Source organism: Oncorhynchus gorbuscha, linkage group LG11, assembly GCF_021184085.1.
Source record: "Oncorhynchus gorbuscha isolate QuinsamMale2020 ecotype Even-year linkage group LG11, OgorEven_v1.0, whole genome shotgun sequence".
NCBI lineage: Eukaryota > Metazoa > Chordata > Actinopteri > Salmoniformes > Salmonidae > Oncorhynchus > Oncorhynchus gorbuscha.
Window position 1 is genome coordinate 40,420,214 of NC_060183.1, and position 22,483 is coordinate 40,442,696.

Sequence of the window (22,483 nt, forward strand, 5' to 3'; positions counted from 1 at the left end):
GCAATACGAAAACCTTCACCTTGGACTGGATGGTGCGTAGGTTGACCAAGTGGATGTCACAGGGCAGTGATGAGGCCAGAGGGCTTAAGGGGGATAGAGACCGGGACTCTGCCTCCGTGCTCACAGCCATGGGGATCAGAGGGTGGTTCAGGTACAGCGACGACACGTGACTCAGCAGAGACGGGTAGCTGAGGGTAGAGAGTTTCTCCCCCTGGAAATATCAAAGCAGGGACATGGACGCGTTAGGGCAATACTCTGGTGCAAAAGTAACTGGGAAAAGAGAGGATTGATCATAATGTACTATAATGACAATGTTTGAACCTTAATCGTCTTAATCTAGTCTCCATTGTCAGTGAACCTCAGTAAACCTACAATAGAGCTACACTCTACAGTAACTACGAAAATGACAAAATTGCTTCAAATTCCTGGTATTAGTACCCCATCGGCCTTGGCCCTCTTCTCCAGTAGCAGGCGGAAGGAGCTGGCAGTAACTTTGTTGTCCAGGACGCCCTGGCCCATCCCGCGGTTATCATCCTGGTTCAGCCGACGGTCCATGATCACCTCCAATTGGCCTGGAGGGGAAAAGTTGATCTATTTCAATATCACATTGCCTTCTGTTTACATAGCAGAAATGTGTATATACATGTATTGCTTGGCAAGAAACAGCACGATAGAAACTGCACTCATTTTAAATCAAGTCATATCTCTCCTTCTTTTCACATCCTGGTGCCAAAATAGCAGATGATACTATGTACTGTACAGATGGTAATCTTAGAACCCGAGCAGGGATGTCATCTTTACTGGACAATTAAAGTACTGATGCCCTCCTTCCAATAGACAACAGAAAACAAATCCCCAGGCCTGCACTCACCACTCTTGAGGCTGGCGGAGCCCAGGGACTGTGCGGTGAGGAGGGTCAGTCTGGTGCCGGGGTCCTGAAGGTAGGCCATACTGGTCATGGGGTAAAAGTTTGCCTGGAGGGGAAGTTTAGCCATGGTTTTTCTAGACTGGATCTGCAAGAAAATCACATCAAAGATGGTGGATAAATGAAGAGGTCCCACTCATGCGCTGACTAGCTGGCAAATATCTTCACTGACATTTTCAACCTCTCCCTGACCCAGTCGGTAATACCTACATGTTTCAAGCAGACCACCATAGTCCCTTTGCCCAAGAAAGCAAAGGTAACCTGCCTAAATGACTATCGCCCCGTAGTACTCACATCTTTATTCATGCAATGCTTTGAAAGGCTGGTCATGGCACTCATCAGCACCATCATCCCAGACACCCTGGAACCACTCCGAATCACATAACGCCTCAACAAATCCACAGATTATGCCATCTTTATTGAGCTCCACACTGCCCTTTCCCACCTGGACAAAAGGAACACCTATGTGAGAATGCTGTTCATTGAAGACAGCTCAGCGTTCAATACCATAGTGACCTCCAAGCTAATCACTAAGCTCACAACCCTGGGACTGAACAACTTCCTCTGCAACTGGATCCTAGACTTCCTAATGGGCCGCCCCCAGTTGGTGAGGGTAGGCCACAACACATCCGCCACGCTGAGCCTCAAGACGGGAGCCCCCAGGGGTGCATGCTTAGTCCCCTCCTGTACTCCCTGTTCACCCATGACTGCGCAGCCGCGCACGACTCCAACGCCATCATTCAGTTTCCTGACGACACGACAGTGGTAGGCCTGATCACCGACGACAATGAGACAGCCTATAATGAGGATGTCAGTATGTCAGTGACCTGGCAGTGTGGTGCCAGGACAATAACTTTACCCTCAACGTCAGCAAGACAAAGGAGCTGATCGTGGACTACAGGAAACTCCCCCATCCACATCGACTGGGCTATAGTGGAACAAGTCCAGACCTTCAAATTCCTCGGTGTCAACATCACTAAAGAATTAACATGGTCCACACACACTAACACAGTCGCGAAGAAAGCACGACAATGCCTTTTCCCCCTCAAAAGGCTGGAAAGATTTGGATGGGCCCTCAGATCTGGAAAAAGTTCTACAGCTGCATCATTGAAAGCATCTTGACTGGCTGCATTATCGCTTGGTATGTCAACTGCTTGGCATTCGACCGCAAGGTGCTACAGAGGGTAGTGTGTACAGCCCAGCACATCACTGGGGCTGAGCTCCCTGCCATTCAGGACCTCTATACCAGGCAGTGTCAGAGGAAGGCCCAAAAAATGGTCAAAGACTCGAGCCACCCAAGTCATAGATTGTTCTCTCTGCTACTTCACGGCAAATGGTACCGATGCACCAAGTTTGGAACCGACAGGACCCTGAACAGCTTCTACCCCCAAGCCATAAGACTGCGAAATGGTTAGTTAAATAGTTAACCAAATAGCTACCTGGAGTATCTGCACTGAGCCTTTTTGCACTAAGTCTTTTGACTCATTACATACGCTGTTGCTACTGTTTATTATCTGTCCTGTTGCCTAGTCACTTTAACCCTACCTATATGTACATGTTTACCTCAATTCATTTGTACCCCTGCACATCGAATCGATACAGGTACTCTGTGTATCGTTACTCATTGTGTATTTATTTATTGTGTTATCATTTTTTCCCCTGTCATTTTTTTATTTTTTTCTCTCTGCATTGTTGGGAAGGGCCCGTAAGTAAGCATTTCACTGTTAGTCTTCACCTGTTGTTTACGAAGTATGTGACAAATACAATTTGATTTGATGACTTTTACCATTGAATTTTTTTTTTGTCACAGTTCTGGTCTGTTTAACCTGTTAGTCCTACCCCCTACTTTTTCGGACATTCTGTTAAAAATCGCGCAACATTTTAGCGCCCTGCTGCTCATGCCAGGAATATAGTATATGCATATGATGATTAGTATGTGTGGATAGAAAACACTCAAACGTTTATAAAACTCGTTAAATCACTGCTGTGACTATAACAGAACGTGCGTTTCATCGAAAAGTGCAGGAAAATCTGATCACTGAAAATGGAAATAAATATCCATGTGCCACTTCCAGGAATTGTTCAAGAAGAACCGAATTAAATGAGGCCGAGGTTACAGTGCCTACAGCTTCCACACGATGTCTAGAGTCTTGTCATTTGATTCGGCTTTGATTCTTGGTCAAACCGACACAAGGGAACCGATTCCCTCCGGTCTCTGACCGGATGTTTTGGTCGAGAGCTCTCCGGACATCTTTTTCCAGACACCTATAGACACCTATAGAATTTACATCGCCTCCTGATGAATTGTATTGCTTATTAACGTGTACTAATACCTAAAGTTGCATTACAAAAGTATTTCGAAGTGTTTTGTGAAAGTTTATCATCGACTTTTTTAATTTAAAAAAATGACGTTACGTAATGAAATGCTATTTTTTTCCGTTTATCACACAGTCTTCATAGATCGATATCTAGGCTATATATGGACCGATTTAATCGAAAAAAAGACCCAATAGTGATTATGGGACATCTAGGAGTGCCAACAAAGAAGATGGTCAAAGGTAATGAATGTTTTATATTTTATTTGTGTGGTTTGTGTAGCGACGACTATGCTAATTATTTTGTTTACGTCCCCTGCGGGTCTTTTGGGGTGTTACATGCTATCAGATAATAAGCTTCTCATGCTTTCGCCGAAAAAGCATTTTAAAAATCTGAATTGTTGCCTGGATTCACAACGAGTGTAGCTTTAATCCAATACCCTGCATGTGTATTTTAATGAACGTTTGAGTTTTAACTAATACTATTAGCATTTAGCGTAGCGCATTTGCATTTCCAGATCTCTAGATGGGACGCCTGCGTGCCAGGTAGGACCAAGAGGTTAAGGGGTGACTCTCCCATAGGCACCATTGCGAAAGCAGCTGGGTCTGGTCTGCTTCGTTCATTGATTAACCAGGTAAAAAAAGTGAGTGAGCTGTCTCATTTCCTCTTCCGTCTCTGGTCACATATCAAGGTGATGTTGAGGAACCATGTGACCTTACTAGGAAAACCTTAAGGCCCTAGTTTAGGGCTAGGCCCCTTTTTTCTCCATTTCCGCCTGAATGACGTGCCCAAAGTACACTGCCTGTTGCTCAGGCCAGGATATGCATATAATTAGTACCATTGGAAAGAAAACACTTTGAAGTTTGTAGAAATATTAAAATATTGAAGGAGAATATAACACAATTAATAAGGTAGGAGAAAATCTAAAGAAAAACCAACCAGATGTTTTTTTTGAGAGACGAAAGGCAAGTAAAAGTTTAGAGGTAGATTTTCTCTGCACATTGAACGACTAAACATACTTTTTGGGATGTAAAGTAGGATTTTATCTAACAAACTGACACTACATGTTATAGCTGGGACCCTTTGGATGAGAAATCAGAGGAAGATTTTCAAAAGTAAGTGAATATTCAATCGTTATTTTTGAATGTATGAAACCTGTACCAGTGGAAAAATATCTTGATGTGGGGCGCCATCCTCAAACAATCGCATGGCATGTTTTTGCTGTAATAGCTACTGTAAATCGGACAGTGCAGTTAGATTAACAAGAATTTAAGCTTTCAGCCGATATAAGACACTTATATGTACCTAAATGTTTAATATCCATCATTTTTATGATTATTTATTTGAATTGCGCGCCCTCCAGATTCACAGGAAGTTGTCCCGCTAGCGGGAAGCCTATCCCTAAAGAAGTTTTAAAGGCGTCAACAGGGACCCACAGTTTATCCTACAAGGGAAAAACTATGGGCCCCACACATACTGTATCACCAGTGAGCAAGTGTGTTGAGTGGGATCTTAAGCCGACCGTCTTTGTTTTGACTACAATGGGTACGGGAAGCTGTTCAGCTGGGTTTTCTATTGTTTGTTTGCGTGTAGCGTTGCATGTCGGAGAAAAAATATATTTAATCTCTGATGGCAGTAAATCCCTCTTAATCACTGAAAGTAAGGTCCGACTGCCAAAACCATGCAAATGGAGATTTAGAGAGAAAACACTGCCTCTCACTAGAATTACGGCAGAGTGTCTAATTGGCAAAGGAGCTCAGACACTGATCTGTCGAAAGATTCTCCCCTGAACAAAATGTAATCGTTTAAATCTGCATTTCTGACTTCGTTTTCAATTCAAAACTTTGTCGTGACAAAATGGAAGACGTCCAAGAAGTCATTTATACGAATTTGGACATCAAATATACCCACATTCAGCCAGTTTTATGTACATTTGATGTCAAGCTAATGCTACTAGCCATTTGTATCATAGTTAATTGCTCTTGTCGTAACTGTGGACGTGCTCAATGTCCATGCACAGTCTCGCATAGAAATCTCCAGTTCAGAAGCAAGAAGCAAGAAAAGCAGTATATGTGGCTCCGTTATATTGTGGAGTGTTTTCTCACAACTGGATAGCTAGGGACTGGGCTGTAATTGTGCATTCCTACTAGAAATGAAAATGAAAATGTTCCACTGTGTATAACTTGTGTACGGTTGCTCTTTGTCCTTGCTTTCTTCACTCTATGCATGTGTCTGTGATATCTTAAATATCAGGGGTGACTGCAAGGCTACATCTCCTTTCAAAGTGGCCCTCGAAGAGCTGTGACCGTTTTCCCTGTACACGTATCCTTCTGTGTGTACAAAATACAATTCTCATTCACTCATTGAATGATCTGGGGGCAGTGCCTGAGTAGGGAGAGGGGGGGTGAGAGGGCGAGAGAGAGAGAGAGAGAGAGAGAGAGAGAGAGAGAGAGAGAGAGAGAGAGAGAGAGAGAGAGAGAGAGAGAGAGAGAGAGAGAGACAGGTCATACAGTAACAGTACCTGGAATCCGTTGAGGTCTGTGAAGAATCGATCCTTGCTGTCCACATCTGATGTTAACCTCATTGTAATTTCACGGTTGAACTCCCCCCTTATATCTACCGAGTTACAGATCTCCACCGCCTGGCCCTCCACACCTAGAGAGAAAGAGAGAGAGAGAGAGAGAGAGAGAGAGAGAGAGAGAGCATATTCACAGCACACAATCACAGAGCATATTCACAGCACATATTTATACGCTTCCTTCCTCTTTTGGCTTGATTTCGATGTATTAATTATACTCCTAGTGAGTCTCCGAATACATACAGTACCAGTCAAAGGTTTGGACACACCTTTCTCATTCAAGGGTTTTTCTTTATCTGTACTACTTACTACATTGTAGAATGATAGTGAAAACAACAAAACTATGAAATGACACATATAAAATCATGTACTACAGTCATGGCCAAAAGTTTTGAGAATGACACAAATATTAATTTCCACAAAGTTTGCTGGTTCAGTGTCTTTAGATATTTTTTGTCAGATGTTACTATGGAATACTGAACTATAATTACAAGCATTTCATAAGTGTCAAAGGCTTTTATTGACAATTACATGAAAAGAGTCAATATTGATGCAAAGAGTCAATATTTGCAGTGTTGACCCTTCTTTTTCATGACCTCTGCAATCTGCTCTGGCATGCTGTCAATTAACTTCTGGGCCACATCCTGACTGATGGCAGCCCATTCTTGCATAATCAATGCTTGAAGTTTGTCAGAATTTGTGGGTTTTTGTTTGCCCACACGCCTCTTGAGGATTGACCACAAGTTCTCAATGAGATTAAGGTCTGGGGAATTTCTGGCCATGGACCCAAAATATTGATGTTTTGTTCCCCAAGCCACTTAGTTATCACTTTTGCCTCATGGCAAGGTGCTCCATTATGCTGGAAAAGACATTGTTCATCACCAAATTGTTCCTGGATGGTTGGGAGAAGTTGCTCTCGGAGGATGTGTTGGAACCATTCTTTATTCATGGCTGTGTTCTTAGGCAAAATTGTGAGTGAGCCCACTCCCTTGGCTGAGAAGCAACCCCACACATGAATGGTCTCAGGATGCTTTACTGTTGGCATGGCACAGGACTGATGGTAGCGCTCACCTTGTCTTCTCCGGACAAGCTTTTTTCTGGATGCCTCAAACAATCGGAAAGGGGATTCATCAGAGAAAATGACTTTACCCCAGTCCTCAGCAGTCCAATCCCTGTACCTTTTGCAGAATATCAGTCTGTCCCTGATGTTTTTTCTGGAGAGAAGTGGCTTCTTTGCTGCTCTTCTTGACACCAGGCCATCCTCCAAAAGTCTTCGACTCACTGTGTGTGCAGATGCACTCACACCTGCCTGCTGCCATTCCTGAGAAAGCCCTGTACGGGTGGTGCCCCGATCCCACAGCTGAATCAACTTTAGGAGATGGTCCTGACGCTTGCTGGACTTTCTTGGGCGCCCTGAAGCCTTCTTCACAACAATTGAACCGCTCTCCTTGAAGTTCTTGATGATCTGATAAATGGTTGATTAAGGTGCAATCTTACTGGCAGCAATATCCTTGCCTGTGAAGCCCTTTTTCTGCAAAGCAATGATGAAGGCATGTGTTTCCTTGCAGATAACCATGATTAACAGAGGAAGAAAAAAGATTCCAAGCACCACTCAGCATCAGCATGACAGAGTGATCTCCAGCCTTGTCCTCGTCAACACTCACACCTGTGTTAACGAGAGAATCACTGACATGATGTCAGCTGGTCCTTTTGTGGCAGGGCTGAAATGCAGTGGAATTTTTGGGGGGAGATTCAGTTCATTTGCATAGCAAAGAGGGACTTTGCAATTAATTGCAATTCATCTGATCACTCTTCATAACATTCTGAAGTATATGCAAATTGCCATCATACAAATTGAGGCAGCAGACTTTGTGAAAATTTATATTTGTGTCATTCTCAACTTTTGGCTATGACTGTACATGATTCCATATGTGTTATTTCATAGTTTTGATGTCTTCACTATTATTCTACAATGTAGAAAACAGTAAAAAAATACAAAATAAACCTTGAATGAGTAGGTGTGTCCAAACTTTCGACTGGTACTGTACATTTTTTGGGAATACATCTTGCATTGTTTGATATAATTTTACATACCTAACTTAATTAATCCACCGAGAGGAGAAATAAAAACACAGTTGAATTTGTTTTGCCCCAGTTCTTCAGATGAAAAAACATAAACATAACCCCGGAAATAATGCAAAACATGAATAAATATATCTAAGAAGAAAACATCCACAGTTACAGTACATAGACTTTAGTTGAATGCAAAAGCAGTAAAAAGTCAATTGGGTCTCAACATTGAGCCATTAAATATCGTAAATACATTAATAGAGGACCAATGTCACAGTGAAAAATTCCAAATGGGTAAATTACAACTATAGTGATACGTCTCGCAACATGTAGACTGTATCTCTATATACTGTACCCTCAGGTCAAAATATGCAATGAAACCATTCTTCAGTAACAAATCTGCATGCTGGGTCCAATTAAGGCCTGTTTGGCTGTGTGATGACATGCAGCCCTTCAGGGGCTCCCTGGGTAGCATGACTGCAGCTTCCTTTTTATCGACGAGCACGCAAACAAAACAGCACACATTTTCTTTTTGAAAGCAAGCCATTCAAAAGATTTTTTTGCACCGACTAAACCGTCTCTCTCCCTCTCTCTCGACTATCCTAGTAAGCTCACTGAGTGAGTCTTCGCGTGGCTCATCTACAGACAGGGTTTTGGATCTTCTCCCATTTCAAAGACAAAACATTACGTTTCAGGGTGTTTCTGATACTTCAACACTCTGTTTTTCTGATTTTGATACGTGCAGGCTACGAAGGTCGCATGCATGTTTGTACAAATGCTTTCAGTTGATCACTGATCAGGTGTAACAGTGTATGGAGTCAATTGTAGATTGGCCACACATGCGCACGCACACACATTCCATCGTTACCTTGAACATGATAGAGGCGTAGAGTGTGCGTCACATGATCGAAGGTAGTGGTGATCTCAGAGAACACAGATCCCTTGGTAACCCTTATCACTGGAGGCCGAGCGGGAGAGTACATCTGGAGGAGCACAGAAAACCAATGGGGATCAAATCACTCATAACACCCTCTCCCATCCATCCTCTGCCAATAATACCTCATACAGAGAGTGTGCCGGCAAGGGAGCACAAATAAGGGAGAAAAGAGAGGGAAACTGGGGTAACAGAACTACTCTCTGATTCAGTGGTTAAATGCAGAAGACACATTTCGGGTTGAATGCATTCCGTTGTGCAGCTGACTTGGTATCTCCTTTCCCTTTACTGTAAGAGCTGAAAGCACTCTCTTCTTTACAAGGTTTCAGTGCCGCTGTAATGCTACACGTTGACAAAGGAGAATCAGTCACGTTTAATAAAGTTGCCGAGTTACCTTGGCTTCCCCGTCAGGCAGGAACAAGTAGGCTCCGCTTTTATCTCGGTTGCTGGTTGTGCCGTACCACGCAAACTCCACCTTGATCTGGTGTTCTGAGCCGTCCTCTTTCAGCTTCAATCTCTGCGGATGTCAGTCAGAAGAAGGTCGGATTCGACACTTGCATCATCACCATTACATTGGCAGCTTGACATGAATAAAGAGAGCTAACCATTGTAATACGACACAGACTGTATCCTGTGTTGTTGTAGTTGAGGTGGTTTGGTGAACAATGTGATGAGCTTGTGTGACGACTATAATCTCGCCTGAAGACCTGACGACTTGTTTTGTTTCCCGTGAACTCATGCCTCTGCTTTAGCTCAGAGGAATAATGTAGTCTTCTGTCACACAGACGACCCTGGTTTGATACCACGTCAGTACCATTAACAGTCTAGAAGTGTGATACATTCCTTGCGACCTTTCAGTGCAGGTCACAGTCACGAAATACTTCATGACTCTGGTTCACTGCTAATATTAGAATAGGCTTGAATTATAGCCGTGCCGGTCACCACGACTATAGTATGGGATTGATTGAAGCTCAATGTAAATTCAAATCTCTCTAGCATCCTATCTCAGCCAATATGACACCAATGTCTAAGAAAATTCAAAACCAATTTGATTGGAGGTACAACACACTCCCCTGCCTCTCGTCATGACCCTTCCGGCCGTTACCGAGAACCACTATACCGGATTTCTGACAGGGTTGTCAGACAATGTTTTGCCCAAACCTAGCTCAGTTTTTCGTCATCGATTAAAACGACGCTACGGCGCCCATAAGGTGACCATTAGACTTAAATCCATTTGGATTGAATATGTTTGTAGGTGTAACAGTTTTTATTACCTGCCCAGGGACTGTGGTTGAAAATTAGCCGGCTGGCTAAAACCGGCACTTTTACTGAAACGTTGATTAATGTGCACTGTCCCTGTAAAAATAAAATAAAATAAAAATAAAATAAAAAATAAAAATTCCCAATTTACCGCTCTCGCATGCACGTTTTATTTTTATTGAACCTTTATTTAACTAGGCAAGTCAGTTACGAACAAATTCTTATTTACAATGACATTCTACCGGGTACTAGTGGGTTAACTGCCTTGTTCAAGGGCAGAACGACAGATTTTTCCTTGTCAGCTCGGGGATTCAATCCAACAACCTTTCGGTTACTGGCCCAACGCTCTAACCACTAGGCTACCTGCCGCCCCTGATTCACATTTCTTCCCAATAAAAACCAACAATGTGCTACCTTTTTGTAGCGTTTCTGACAATGCTAACATCTTTTCAGCCGATTCTCAGAGATCTAAAACCAGGATTAGCAACTTGGCTGCTGCGCAACAGTAATAGCTAATTAGTAGAAGGCTAGCAGCTGAAGCTAGCTTAGCTAACACCAGTTGGATGAGAAGCAAAAAGAGGGCGCTAGGTATATTTTGCTATGGAAGGTTTTTCATATTGACTGAAGTCATCTGTGTAAACTTCTGACCTGGACACTTGTGTGTAATCAGAGCACAAACAAATAAGCTAGCTAACAGGGATCGTAGTGTACAGGTTAGCGTCACCGCCCTGATATTTTGACGATTCTCTTTCGTGTATAGTTTTTGACATTCCCCTCCCTTTCCCGACACACACACTAGTGCTAATTTAGATTTATTAGGGGTGTCTTAAAAAGACGATTTGGGGTTTGTTGGACATTTTTGAGTGGCAAGGGACAGGGAGTGTGACGTGTATGTAGTACTAGTGTGTGCGTCATTGCTACTACGGTGGAGACACCAGCTCTCAATCTCTCAAGGAGGACGTCGTTGCCCTCATCCGTCAGATGCATGCCATCCCTACGGTACATCCCAGGGGCACACTGCTTAAATGGCAGACTTACCAGCTCTGCAGTTGAATTGTTAAACAAGTATTTGATTATCCCCTCTCCTGACGTGCACACAAGAGCAGTGGACCTCTACACCAATCTTTGTGCTGCAGGGAATGCCCCAGCCTGCTTAATGGCCAGGATAGATGCCATTTATACATGTGGGAATGTGTTCTCTTTTACTGGGGTTGGACTGCTGTGTACAGCGTTACTAAGAACATTTGTAGCTGAAGGATTTCGACCGCCTATCCAACGTCAGATTTGTAAATATGTATTCTTAAAAATATTTTGTACAGGTGTGGTAGAACTGTGCTTGAACAAGTAAGCCTGCATAACCTTGTAGCTCTTCAAGAGCAATTGTGGCCATCCCTGAACTGTATGTACAACGTTGACTATATCTGATGAATGTACGTTTGATTGTAAATCTTATATTTTGCAATAACTCATTATTGTTTACAGGTAATGTGGTACTATGCACTTCTTCAGTAGTTGTCACCTTCCGGTGTAAAAACCATGGAAATTAAAAACAACAAAAAATGGTGTTTTAAGTGAGAAGCCGGCATTGATCTGAAATTCACCTGAGCACCACAATGCGTACTTCACCCATGCTCTACCAAGGATTTGCAGCACACATCTTTGACCTACTACGGTAGCTTGGTTTGTCTATTTTACTTCCAGCAGTGTGTGGGCAGGTTACTCTGGATTCAAACCTTTTCAAACAGCCTAATTCATACTATTCAGAGGGATAATGGACTTTGCAGTGTCCTGCTATTAAAATTATATATATATATATCATCAGTATGTATGTATTTTTCAGATACAGGCCTATTGTAAATGTGTATTATTGTAGCGTCATCATCTGTATTGCAAAAATAAATACAAATACACATATAACTTTAAGCTACATAGTCTTTTGACAAAGGCGATAAACTGCCCATTGATCACCACAGCAGTTGATAAAACAGGGCCATGTGTGACAAACAAGTGGTTCTGAGCTTCATGTAAATAGAGGTAAACTAACGGTGGCAGAAATCAGGAATGCAGACGTGCTCTATAGACCTCTATATCTATATGAGTGACTGAGTCGAACACACCACCACCTCCTGTTCTTATGTTGGGTACCTACTGACCCAAAAATATGTTATGAAATATTTGTATTTTTCAATTACATGTATTGTTAAAATAAAGGTTTATGGAAATACGGGCAGGCACCACATTACTACAAGACAAAATAGCCCAATCAAGCCTGATGGCCTTGTAAGTATAAAAACAAAGCTTGCTTAGCTCATATAATAAAACAAAAGCATGAAAAGGTAGTGGAATGGGGGTCTTAGTGTGGGGTGGGAAGAAAGAACTTTGCTAAGCTATTCTTTACTATGCTATGCTTTACTAAACTATGCTTTACTAAACTATGCTATACTTTACTAAGCTATTCTTTACTATGCTATGCTTTACTAAACTATGCTTTACTAAACTATGCTATACTAAACTATGCTATACTAAACTATGCTTTACTAAACTATGCTTTACTAAACTATGCTATACTAAACTATGCTATACTAAACTATGCTATACTTTACTAAACTATGCTTTACTAAACTATGCTATACTTTACTAAGCTATTCTTTACTATGCTATGCTTTACTAAACTATGCTTTACTAAACTATGCTATACTAAACTATGCTATACTAAACTATGCTATACTTTACTAAACTATGCTTTACTAAACTATGCTTTACTAAACTATGCTATACTAAACTATGCTATACTTTACTAAACTATGCTTTACTAAACTATGCTTTACTAAACTATGCTATACTAAACTATGCTTTACTAAACTATGCTTTACTAAACTATGCTATACTAAACTATGCTTTACTAAACTATGCTATACTAAACTATGCTTTACTAAACTATGCTATACTAAACTATGCTTTACTAAACTATGCTATACTAAACTATGCTATACTTTACTAAACTATGCTTTACTAAACTATGCTTTACTAAACTATGCTATACTAAACTATGCTTTACTAAACTATGCTTTACTAAACTATGCTATACTAAACTATGCTTTACTAAACTATGCTATACTAAACTATGCTTTACTAAACTATGCTATACTAAACTATGCTTTACTAAACTATGCTTTACTAAACTATGCTATACTAAACTATGCTTTACTAAACTATGCTATACTAAACTATGCTATACTTTACTAAACTATGCTTTACTAAACTATGCTTTACTAAACTATGCTATACTAAACTATGCTTTACTAAACTATGCTTTACTAAACTATGCTATACTTTACTAAGCTATTCTTTACTATGCTATGCTTTACTAAACTATGCTTTACTAAACTATGCTATACTAAACTATGCTATACTAAACTATGCTATACTTTACTAAACTATGCTTTACTAAACTATGCTTTACTAAACTATGCTTTACTAAACTATGCTATACTAAACTATGCTATACTTTACTAAACTATGCTTTACTAAACTATGCTTTACTAAACTATGCTATACTAAACTATGCTTTACTAAACTATGCTTTTTACTAAACTATGCTAAACTATGCTTTACTAAACTATGCTTTACTAAACTATGCTTTACTAAACTATGCTTTACTAAACTATGCTTTACTATGCTTTACTAAACTATGCTATACTAAACTATGCTTTACTAAACTATGCTTTACTTTAAACTATGCTATACTAAACTATGCTATACTAAACTATGCTACTAAACTATGCTTTACTAAACTATGCTTTACTAAACTATGCTTTACTAAACTATGCTATACTAAACTATGCTTTACTAAAAACTATGCTATACTAAACTATGCTTTACTAAACTATGCTTTACTAAACTATGCTTTACTAAACTATGCTTTACTAAACTATGCTTTACTAAACTATGCTTTATAAACTTTACTAAACTATGCTTTACTAAACTATGCTTTACTAAACTATGCTTTACTAAACTATGCTTTACTAAACTATGCTTTACTAAACTTACTAAACTATGCTTTACTAAACTAAACTATGCTTTACTAAACTATGCTTTACTAAACTATGCTTTACTAAACTATGCTTTACTAAACTATGCTATACTTTACTACTATGCTTTACTAAACTATGCTTTACTAAACTATGCTTTACTAAACTATGCTATACTAAACTATGCTATACTTTACTAAACTATGCTTTACTAAACTATGCTTTACTAAAAACTATGCTACTTTACTAAACTATGCTTTACTATGCTTTACTAAACTATGCTTTACTAAACTATGCTTTACTAAACTATGCTTTACTAAACTATGCTATGCTTTACTAAACTATGCTAAACTACTTTACTAAACTATGCTTTACTAAACTATGCTTTACTAAACTATGCTTTACTAAACTATGCTTTACTAAACTATGCTTTACTAAACTATTCTTTACTATGCTATGCTTTACTAAACTATGCTTTACTAAACTATGCTATACTAAACTATGCTATACTTTACTACTATGCTTTACTAAACTATGCTTTACTAAACTATGCTTTACTAAACTATGCTTTACTAAACTATGCTTTACTAAACTATGCTTTACTAAACTATGCTTTACTAAACTATGCTTTACTAAACTATTCTTTACTATGCTATGCTTTACTAAACTATGCTTTACTAAACTATGCTATACTAAACTATGCTATACTTTACTAAACTATGCTTTACTAAACTAATGCTATACTTTACTAAAACTATGCTTTTTACTAAACTATGCTTTACTAAACTATGCTTTACTAAACTATGCTTTACTAAACTATGCTATACTAAACTATGCTATACTTTACTAAACTATGCTTTACTAAACTATGCTATACTAAACTATGCTATACTAAACTATGCTATGCTTTACTAAACTATGCTTTACTAAACTATGCTTTACTAAACTATTCTTTACTATGCTATGCTTTACTAAACTATGCTTTACTAAACTATGCTATACTAAACTATGCTATACTTTACTAAACTATGCTTTACTAAACTATGCTTTACTAAACTATGCTTTACTAAACTATGCTATACTAAACTATGCTTTACTAAACTATGCTTTACTAAACTATGCTATACTAAACTATGCTATACTTTACTAAACTATGCTTTACTAAACTATACTTTACTAAACTATGCTATACTAAACTATGCTTTACTAAACTATGCTTTACTAAACTATGCTTTACTAAACTATGCTATACTAAACTATGCTTTACTAAACTATGCTTTACTAAACTATGCTTTACTAAACTATGCTATACTAAACTATGCTATACTTTACTAAACTATGCTTTACTAAACTATGCTTTACTAAACTATGCTATACTAAACTATGCGTTTACTAAACTATGCTTTACTAAACTATGCTATACTAAACTATGCTTTACTAAACTATGCTATACTAAACTATGCTTTACTAAACTATGCTTTACTAAACTATGCTATACTAAACTATGCTTTACTAAACTATGCTTTACTAAACTATGCTTTACTAAACTATTCTTTACTATGCTATGCTTTACTAAACTATGCTTTACTAAACTATGCTATACTAAACTATGCTATACTTTACTAAACTATGCTTTACTAAACTATGCTTTACTAAACTATGCTATACTAAACTATGCTATACTTTACTAAACTATGCTTTACTAAACTATGCTTTACTAAACTATGCTTTACTAAACTATGCTATACTAAACTATGCTTTACTAAACTATGCTTTACTAAACTATGCTTTACTAAACTATTCTTTACTAAACTATGCTTTACTAAACTATGCTTTACTAAACTATGCTATACTAAACTATGCTTTACTAAACTATGCTTTACTAAACTATGCTTTACTAAACTATGCTTTACTAAACTATTCTTTACTATGCTATGCTTTACTAAACTATGCTTTACTAAACTATGCTATACTAAACTATGCTATACTTTACTAAACTATGCTTTACTAAACTATGCTTTACTAAACTATGCTATACTAAACTATGCTTTACTAAACTATGCTTTACTAAACTATGCTTTACTAAACTATGCTATACTAAACTATGCTTTACTAAACTATGCTATACTAAACTATGCTTTACTAAACTATGCTTTACTAAACTATGCTATACTAAACTATGCTATACTTTACTATGCTATGCTTTACTAAACTATGTCATGTTATGCTTTACCGTGCAACGGTATGCTTTGTTATGCATTGCTGTGCATGTCTCACCTCCATCAGGCCGGTGATGGGGGAGCTCCAGACCTGGAGGTGGGCGTTGTGGATGCTGAGGGGGGTGGAGGCGTCCTGGGGGATGTTAACTGTGAAGTGCTTCACGTTGACGGAAAGCTCGCCGCTCTGCCTAAAGAAGATGTATTCTGCAGTCTCCGCTCTGCCGCTCGCAGCCTCACCTAACTGGTACACCCCAAGACCCAGCGCTGGCACCTGCGCTATGAATGACAACTGACCCCAAGAGAAAACACCATAACATGAGATAATGTGGGGGAAAGCATGCATGAACATAAAAAATTTAATCACAATGAACTGGTAACACATTGGTAATCAATCTCCAGTTAATCTCCAATTAATCTCCGTGGTAACCTCATAGTCCTACCTGATACTGCCATTATAAAAAACTATCGATAAATAACATTCACATGGATAAATAAAGGCTAAATACAAACACTAACGACAAAAAATGGACAATTGTACCTGGAAGGCCTCTGTGGAGGCTGTGGTGGGTTCGTTCCACACCGCGCTGACTTGAGCGGCGACGGGACGACCGTGGTCTGTGACCACACGTACATGGGGAGTGTTCACATACACAGTCACCACTGACGTGCGGTCCTGCTCCGTGGGGTTGTAGACGACCACAGACCTGTAGGAAAATAGACAGGTTGGTGCGAGTTGCTAACGCTTTGAAAAGTCTGAAAGGCAAATTGGTCATAAACAAAAGATTCCACAGCTGTTGTCATCAGGTTGAACATTGAACATTCTGTTCAACCTGACCAGACTATTACGTCCTGTATTTATTCTAAATCATGTTTGCAATGTGAAAGGGGTCATAATAACAGGCAGAATGTGTGAGGGAAAAGGGAGGAAGATTTGTACGGTGCCTTACCTAGGCTGTGAGCTGATTTTCAGAACTGTTTTTCGAGGCAGGGCATCTTGAGCAGGCTGGATATCATCCTGAGAGAAATGAGATTAGAGTTGATTTGCAAAAGAACACCAATCTGGTATAGCTACACCAACACACAGTCCACGGGCTATATCCAGTCCTTATAGACTAGTTTTCAAAAAAATATATTTAATTTGAATTTTTCTGGTGTTGGTAATGCTTTTCAAAACGGAAAAGCTATTTAAACATCTAAGGCTCATTCACTTGAACACAATTTTCATTAGGTTTGGGTGAGTGAGATGCATATCGAGCGTCTTTTCAGCTGCTGTAGCGAAACAAGGAAGTGGAAGAGGTTACATTACTCTGAAAATTGATGTTGACTTCCTGCCCGGGCAATTTGCATATTCAAATCCTGATGTTGTGCCACCTTCAGGGATTTGGCTGAAAGTAGAGTCTAGTAAACACTTCAAATGTAGCTATGTCACGCATTTCACTCCCTGCATCACCGCCATAAACTGTCACCCTTTGAAAATCACTATACCTTGTGTTTCAACACTAAAATTAAAATGCCAGCGTTTTTTTTTTTACTCACCATTTGAAGGAAGGCTTTTGAGGGACTGTAACTGTATGCACTTTTGTCCTTCAGCACCAGCCAGTGAGCGGAGTTGACGATCACTTGTTTCAAATTCAAAATGGAATGAAACAATCTGAGAAGGGAGATTTGTTCTAATTCAATGCCCAAAGGAAAGCAGTCAAAGTTCTGAGTCAAATATATCATGTTTCACTTTCATTTAACCAACGTCTACAGCACGATGCTGGTAATAATCACAAAACCATGTCAGTGCCAATCCATTCAATTATTGATTAATCCTCGTGTTCACGTTTGAACTGCATCTCTCCCCATCAATTAAGACAATGAAAACTAATAAAGCAAGCAATAAAAAAAAAGTCATACCTGATACCGTAGTCGATCACTACCAATTCTTTGCCGGTGCCTGTGATGGCGTCATGGTGCTGGAACAGGCCCAGGTTCCTCCTGGCTTCAGTGAGCAGTCTGTAATTCTCCATTGCTGGAAAATCATTCCGCTTCCCAGACCTCCTAATATTGGCCAGGGTGAGGGAGTAGATGATTTCAGCAGCCCTGAAGGACAGACAGAGAGAAGGGTTATTTTCTTCAGTATGCCTTTCCATGACACGAAGATAGACACGGGCCGTGTTCATTAGGGGGGAAACGTTTTGAACAGGGAGATGCTACAGTGCCTTCAGAAAGTAGTCAGACCCCTTGAATTTTTCCACATTTTGTTAAGTTACAGCCTTATTAAAAAAAAAAAATGTTTTTAATACTCAGCAATCAACAGCAATCCCCATAATTCAAAAGTTAAAGGTTTTTAGGAATGTTTGCAAATGTATAAAAAAAATAAAAAAAAACAGAAATCTAATATTTACATAAGTATTCAGACCTTTTGCTATGAGATTCGAAATTGAGTTCAGGTGCATCCTGTTTCCGTTGATCATCCTTGAGATGTGTATACAACTTGGAGTTCACCTGTGGTACATTCAATTAATTGGACATGATCTGAAAAGGCGTACATCTGTTTATAAAAGGTTCCCCAGTTGACAGTGCCTGTCAGAGCAAAAACCAAGCCACGAGGTTGAAGGAATTGTCCGTAGAGCTCCAAGACGGGATTGTGTCGAAGCACACATCTGGGAAATGGTACCGAAAAATTTCTGCTGAATTGAAGGTCCCCAAGAACACAGTGGCAAACATCATGGAAGAAGTTGCACGCATGACAAAACTGAGCAATCGGGGTAGTAGGGCCTTGGTCAGGGAGGTGACCAAGAACCCGATGGTCACAATGACAGAGCTCTAGAGTTCCTCTGTGGAGATGGGAGAACATTCCAGAAGGACAACGATCTCTGCAGCACTCCACCAATCAGGCCTTTATGGTAGAGTTTGCCTGATGGAATCCACCCATCAGTAAAAGGCCCATGACAGCCCGCATGGTGTTTGCTAAAAGGCACCTAAAGGACTCCAAGACCATTTAGAAACAAGATTCTCTGGTCTAATGAAACGAAGATTGAACTCTTTGGCCTAAATGGCAAGCGTCACTTCTGGAGGGAACCTGGCACCATCTCTATGGTGAAGTATGGTGGTGGCAGCATCAGGCTGTGGATATGTTATTCAGCGGCAGGGACCTGGGGACTAGTCAGGACCGAGGCAAAGATGAACAGAGCAAAGTACAGAGAGATCCTTAATGAAAACCTGCTCTAGAGCGCACAGGACCACAGATTGGGGTGAAGGTTCACCTTCTAACAGGACAACAACCCTAAGCACACAGCCAAGACAACGCAGGAGTGGCTTTGAGGCAAAGTCTCTGAATGTCATTGAGTGGCCCAGTCAGAGCATGGACATCTCTGGAGAGACCTGAAAATAGCTGTGTAGCAACGCTCCCCGTCCAACCTGACAGATTGAGAGGATTGAGGATCTACCGAGAAGAATGGGGGACATACAGGTGTGCCAAGCTTGTGGCATCATACCCAAGAAGACTCGAGGCTGTAATTGCAACCAAAGTTGCTTCAACAAAGTACTGAGTAAAGGGTCTGAATACTTATGTAAATGTGATATATCAGTTTGACATTTTTATAAATGAGCAAAAATGTCTAAATCCTCATTTCATTATTGGGTATTGTGGGCAGATTGATGAGATAAAAATAAAAATAAAACAATTGAATCAATTTTAGAATAAGGCTGTAACCTAACAAAATGTGGAAAAAGTCAAGGGGTCGGACCACTTTCCAAAGGCACTGTATCTGATTTGTCCAATAAGACCGCAGATTTTTGTTTTCCATTGCAAAAAGTTTTGCTCTGTTCACTCATGTCAGTGCATTCAGTGAAGTGAAAAATAGTTGTTGATATATGGGGGCCAAGAGCGTAAGAAAAGTACTCCAAATTGACCACAGTTGGAAATCTCCCGTATTTGATTGCAATCAGAGTCTCAGCTTGTGTTATGGAACCCATTTAACCCCGAGCCACAACAATGAAAACTGAGCTGCTCTTCTCCCAAAATAGAGGTCTTTTCATTTTCCCTAGACAGGGCTGTGGCGGTAATGACATTTTGTCATTCGTTGATTATCAAGCAAATAACTGCCGTTCTCATGGTAATTGACCGTTAATGAACATAAACACATTTAGCATTTCCTGGCTTCCACGCATAGTGACATGACTGCCATGTGAGGATCAAAATGGGTCAGATCAGCTCGGCGGTGGATGACAGTAGCCAGGCCCTCTCTCACCCACAGAAGGGGGGAGGGAGCTGCTGGGGGGTTGACAGTTCACACCCTCTTGTAAATTACAGGAGGAGAGGACTCTCTTTTGTCCCCTCCAATATTAACCAAAGGAATCCCTTTGTTAACAGACAGTCTTCCCGCCAAATACTGGAACAATATTTCTAACATAAGAACGTGAGGAATAGTTCTTTTGTCGTGTCATTAAAAATGGTATAAAGGAAATACTGTAACTTGGAAAGTATATCCCCTTTGTCTGTCAAGATTCCATCAAATACATGCATATAATATGAAAAATGATGAATGTATTAAGTAGGAATGTGATTTTAGGAGCCATAATAGAATCTATCTCCTATAAACTGTGCATAAGTAGACAGAGTGAGGTCAGAGAGCGTGTCAGTGTCACGTGTGCACCCTCTCCAGTCTCTAGGTCACCAGGCTGCTTGTTATGGCGCACACCTGTCACCATCGTTACGCGCACCTGTGCGTCATCAGACTCACCTGGACTCCATCACCTCCTTAATTACCTGCCCTATATATGTCACTCCCTTTGGTTCCTTCCCCAGGCATCATTGTTTCTGTTCCTGCGTCATGTCTGTGCTTTGTTCATGTTTCTCATTTTGTATTATGTTGTGTTAATTTATTAAAAAACTCACTCCCTGAACTTGCTTCCCGACACTCAGCACACATCGTTACAGTCAGACTGACGGAACCATCCACTTCGGCCAGAGTGCATAAAAGGATTGGTAACTAAATGAACATTAGACCAGAAAAACGGTAGCCTACACGTTTGAAATGGTTGGAACTTTGAACCTCAACATGAGGTAAAGAAAAAAGAAACTCACCTCCCAGACTAGACCAGAACATCGCCAGGCTGCAGCTGTGCATGTAAAGTGGTTCAAACTCTGACTATTAACACGAGGTGGAGAGAGGAGAAAACTCCCCTCTAGGACAATCACTAGCACGGCTGATTAGCTGTCCTAAGTCAAATATCTAGAAATGTTCATTTAAGTGGGACCATGCTATTACTCTTCAAATCATCCAACTGTACTACTCTCCTCACACCATCATATTACACTACTCTCATCACCCCACTAGGAACCATGGACACGGCTGGCTAGCCTATCTTCAAAGAAGCAGCTTCAGGAGCGAATGGAACAGAGTGAACTCTTTAGTTCTGTTCAGGACTACATGACGGACAAAGACATTCACACATAAATAGAATCATGATTTATTTTTCCAAAAGGGTGGTGGTTCGTGTGCAAAGTATATGATTACTGTGAGAATAGTTTTGAAAATGTATCAATGATAAGTGTCTTTTTCTCTATCTTTTTCTCTCTCTCCCTCTCCATGTTGTTATGTAAAAAGCCACCATATTGTGTCAGTCCACTAGGGACCTTTAATTATGTATGAAGTGTGTATGTTTAATCTGTGTTATTATTTAGTTGGCTAGTAAATAAATAATTAAACCAATTTATGTAGTACTGAATCATAAGTAAGGCTGGGGGTTTTGCAGATCCAAGAAGGTTATGACTGTTCAGAATGATGATACGAGAAAAGGTTATCATTAATATGTTGACTGTTTTAGGGATGTGATAGGTAAAGATCTTCAGAGTTTAATATGGGAGATTGTAACTCTTTAAACAGTTGTCCTTATGTTAGGCCCTGATCTGGCTATGGCTGTGGGCTACATATGGCTGTGGGCTACATTAGTTAATTTAGCAGAAAAGATTTGCTTAGAATTCCGTGGCACTATTTTATATGAATGAAGAATACAATTGAACATTGATGAATAAAATAGAAAGGGTATTTCCTCCAAATGATTTGAGGGAGTGCTCACATGCAGCTATTCTGTGTTGAGGGGTTAACAAAGAAACAGGTCCTCCTATTTGCTTCATTTAGAGTTATTTATGCAATTGTG

The 22,483-nt window shown here is 39.8% G+C and overlaps 1 protein-coding gene across 1 annotated transcript in view; it reads right to left on the reverse strand.

The window, feature by feature from the left end:
• Positions 1 to 22,483, reverse strand: part of man2a1 (mannosidase, alpha, class 2A, member 1) — a 72,468-nt gene that overhangs the window by 2,866 nt on the left and 47,119 nt on the right. Inside the window, exons 10-20 of the mRNA XM_046369608.1 lie at positions 18,233 to 18,418; positions 17,870 to 17,984; positions 17,281 to 17,348; positions 16,872 to 17,037; positions 16,392 to 16,622; positions 9,218 to 9,340; positions 8,758 to 8,872; positions 5,763 to 5,896; positions 872 to 1,013; positions 439 to 572; positions 20 to 211 (exon numbers count right to left, since the gene is read on the reverse strand). Coding sequence (XP_046225564.1) covers positions 20 to 211; positions 439 to 572; positions 872 to 1,013; positions 5,763 to 5,896; positions 8,758 to 8,872; positions 9,218 to 9,340; positions 16,392 to 16,622; positions 16,872 to 17,037; positions 17,281 to 17,348; positions 17,870 to 17,984; positions 18,233 to 18,418 — 1,606 coding nt within the window. The remainder of the gene's footprint in view (positions 1 to 19; positions 212 to 438; positions 573 to 871; positions 1,014 to 5,762; positions 5,897 to 8,757; positions 8,873 to 9,217; positions 9,341 to 16,391; positions 16,623 to 16,871; positions 17,038 to 17,280; positions 17,349 to 17,869; positions 17,985 to 18,232; positions 18,419 to 22,483) is intronic.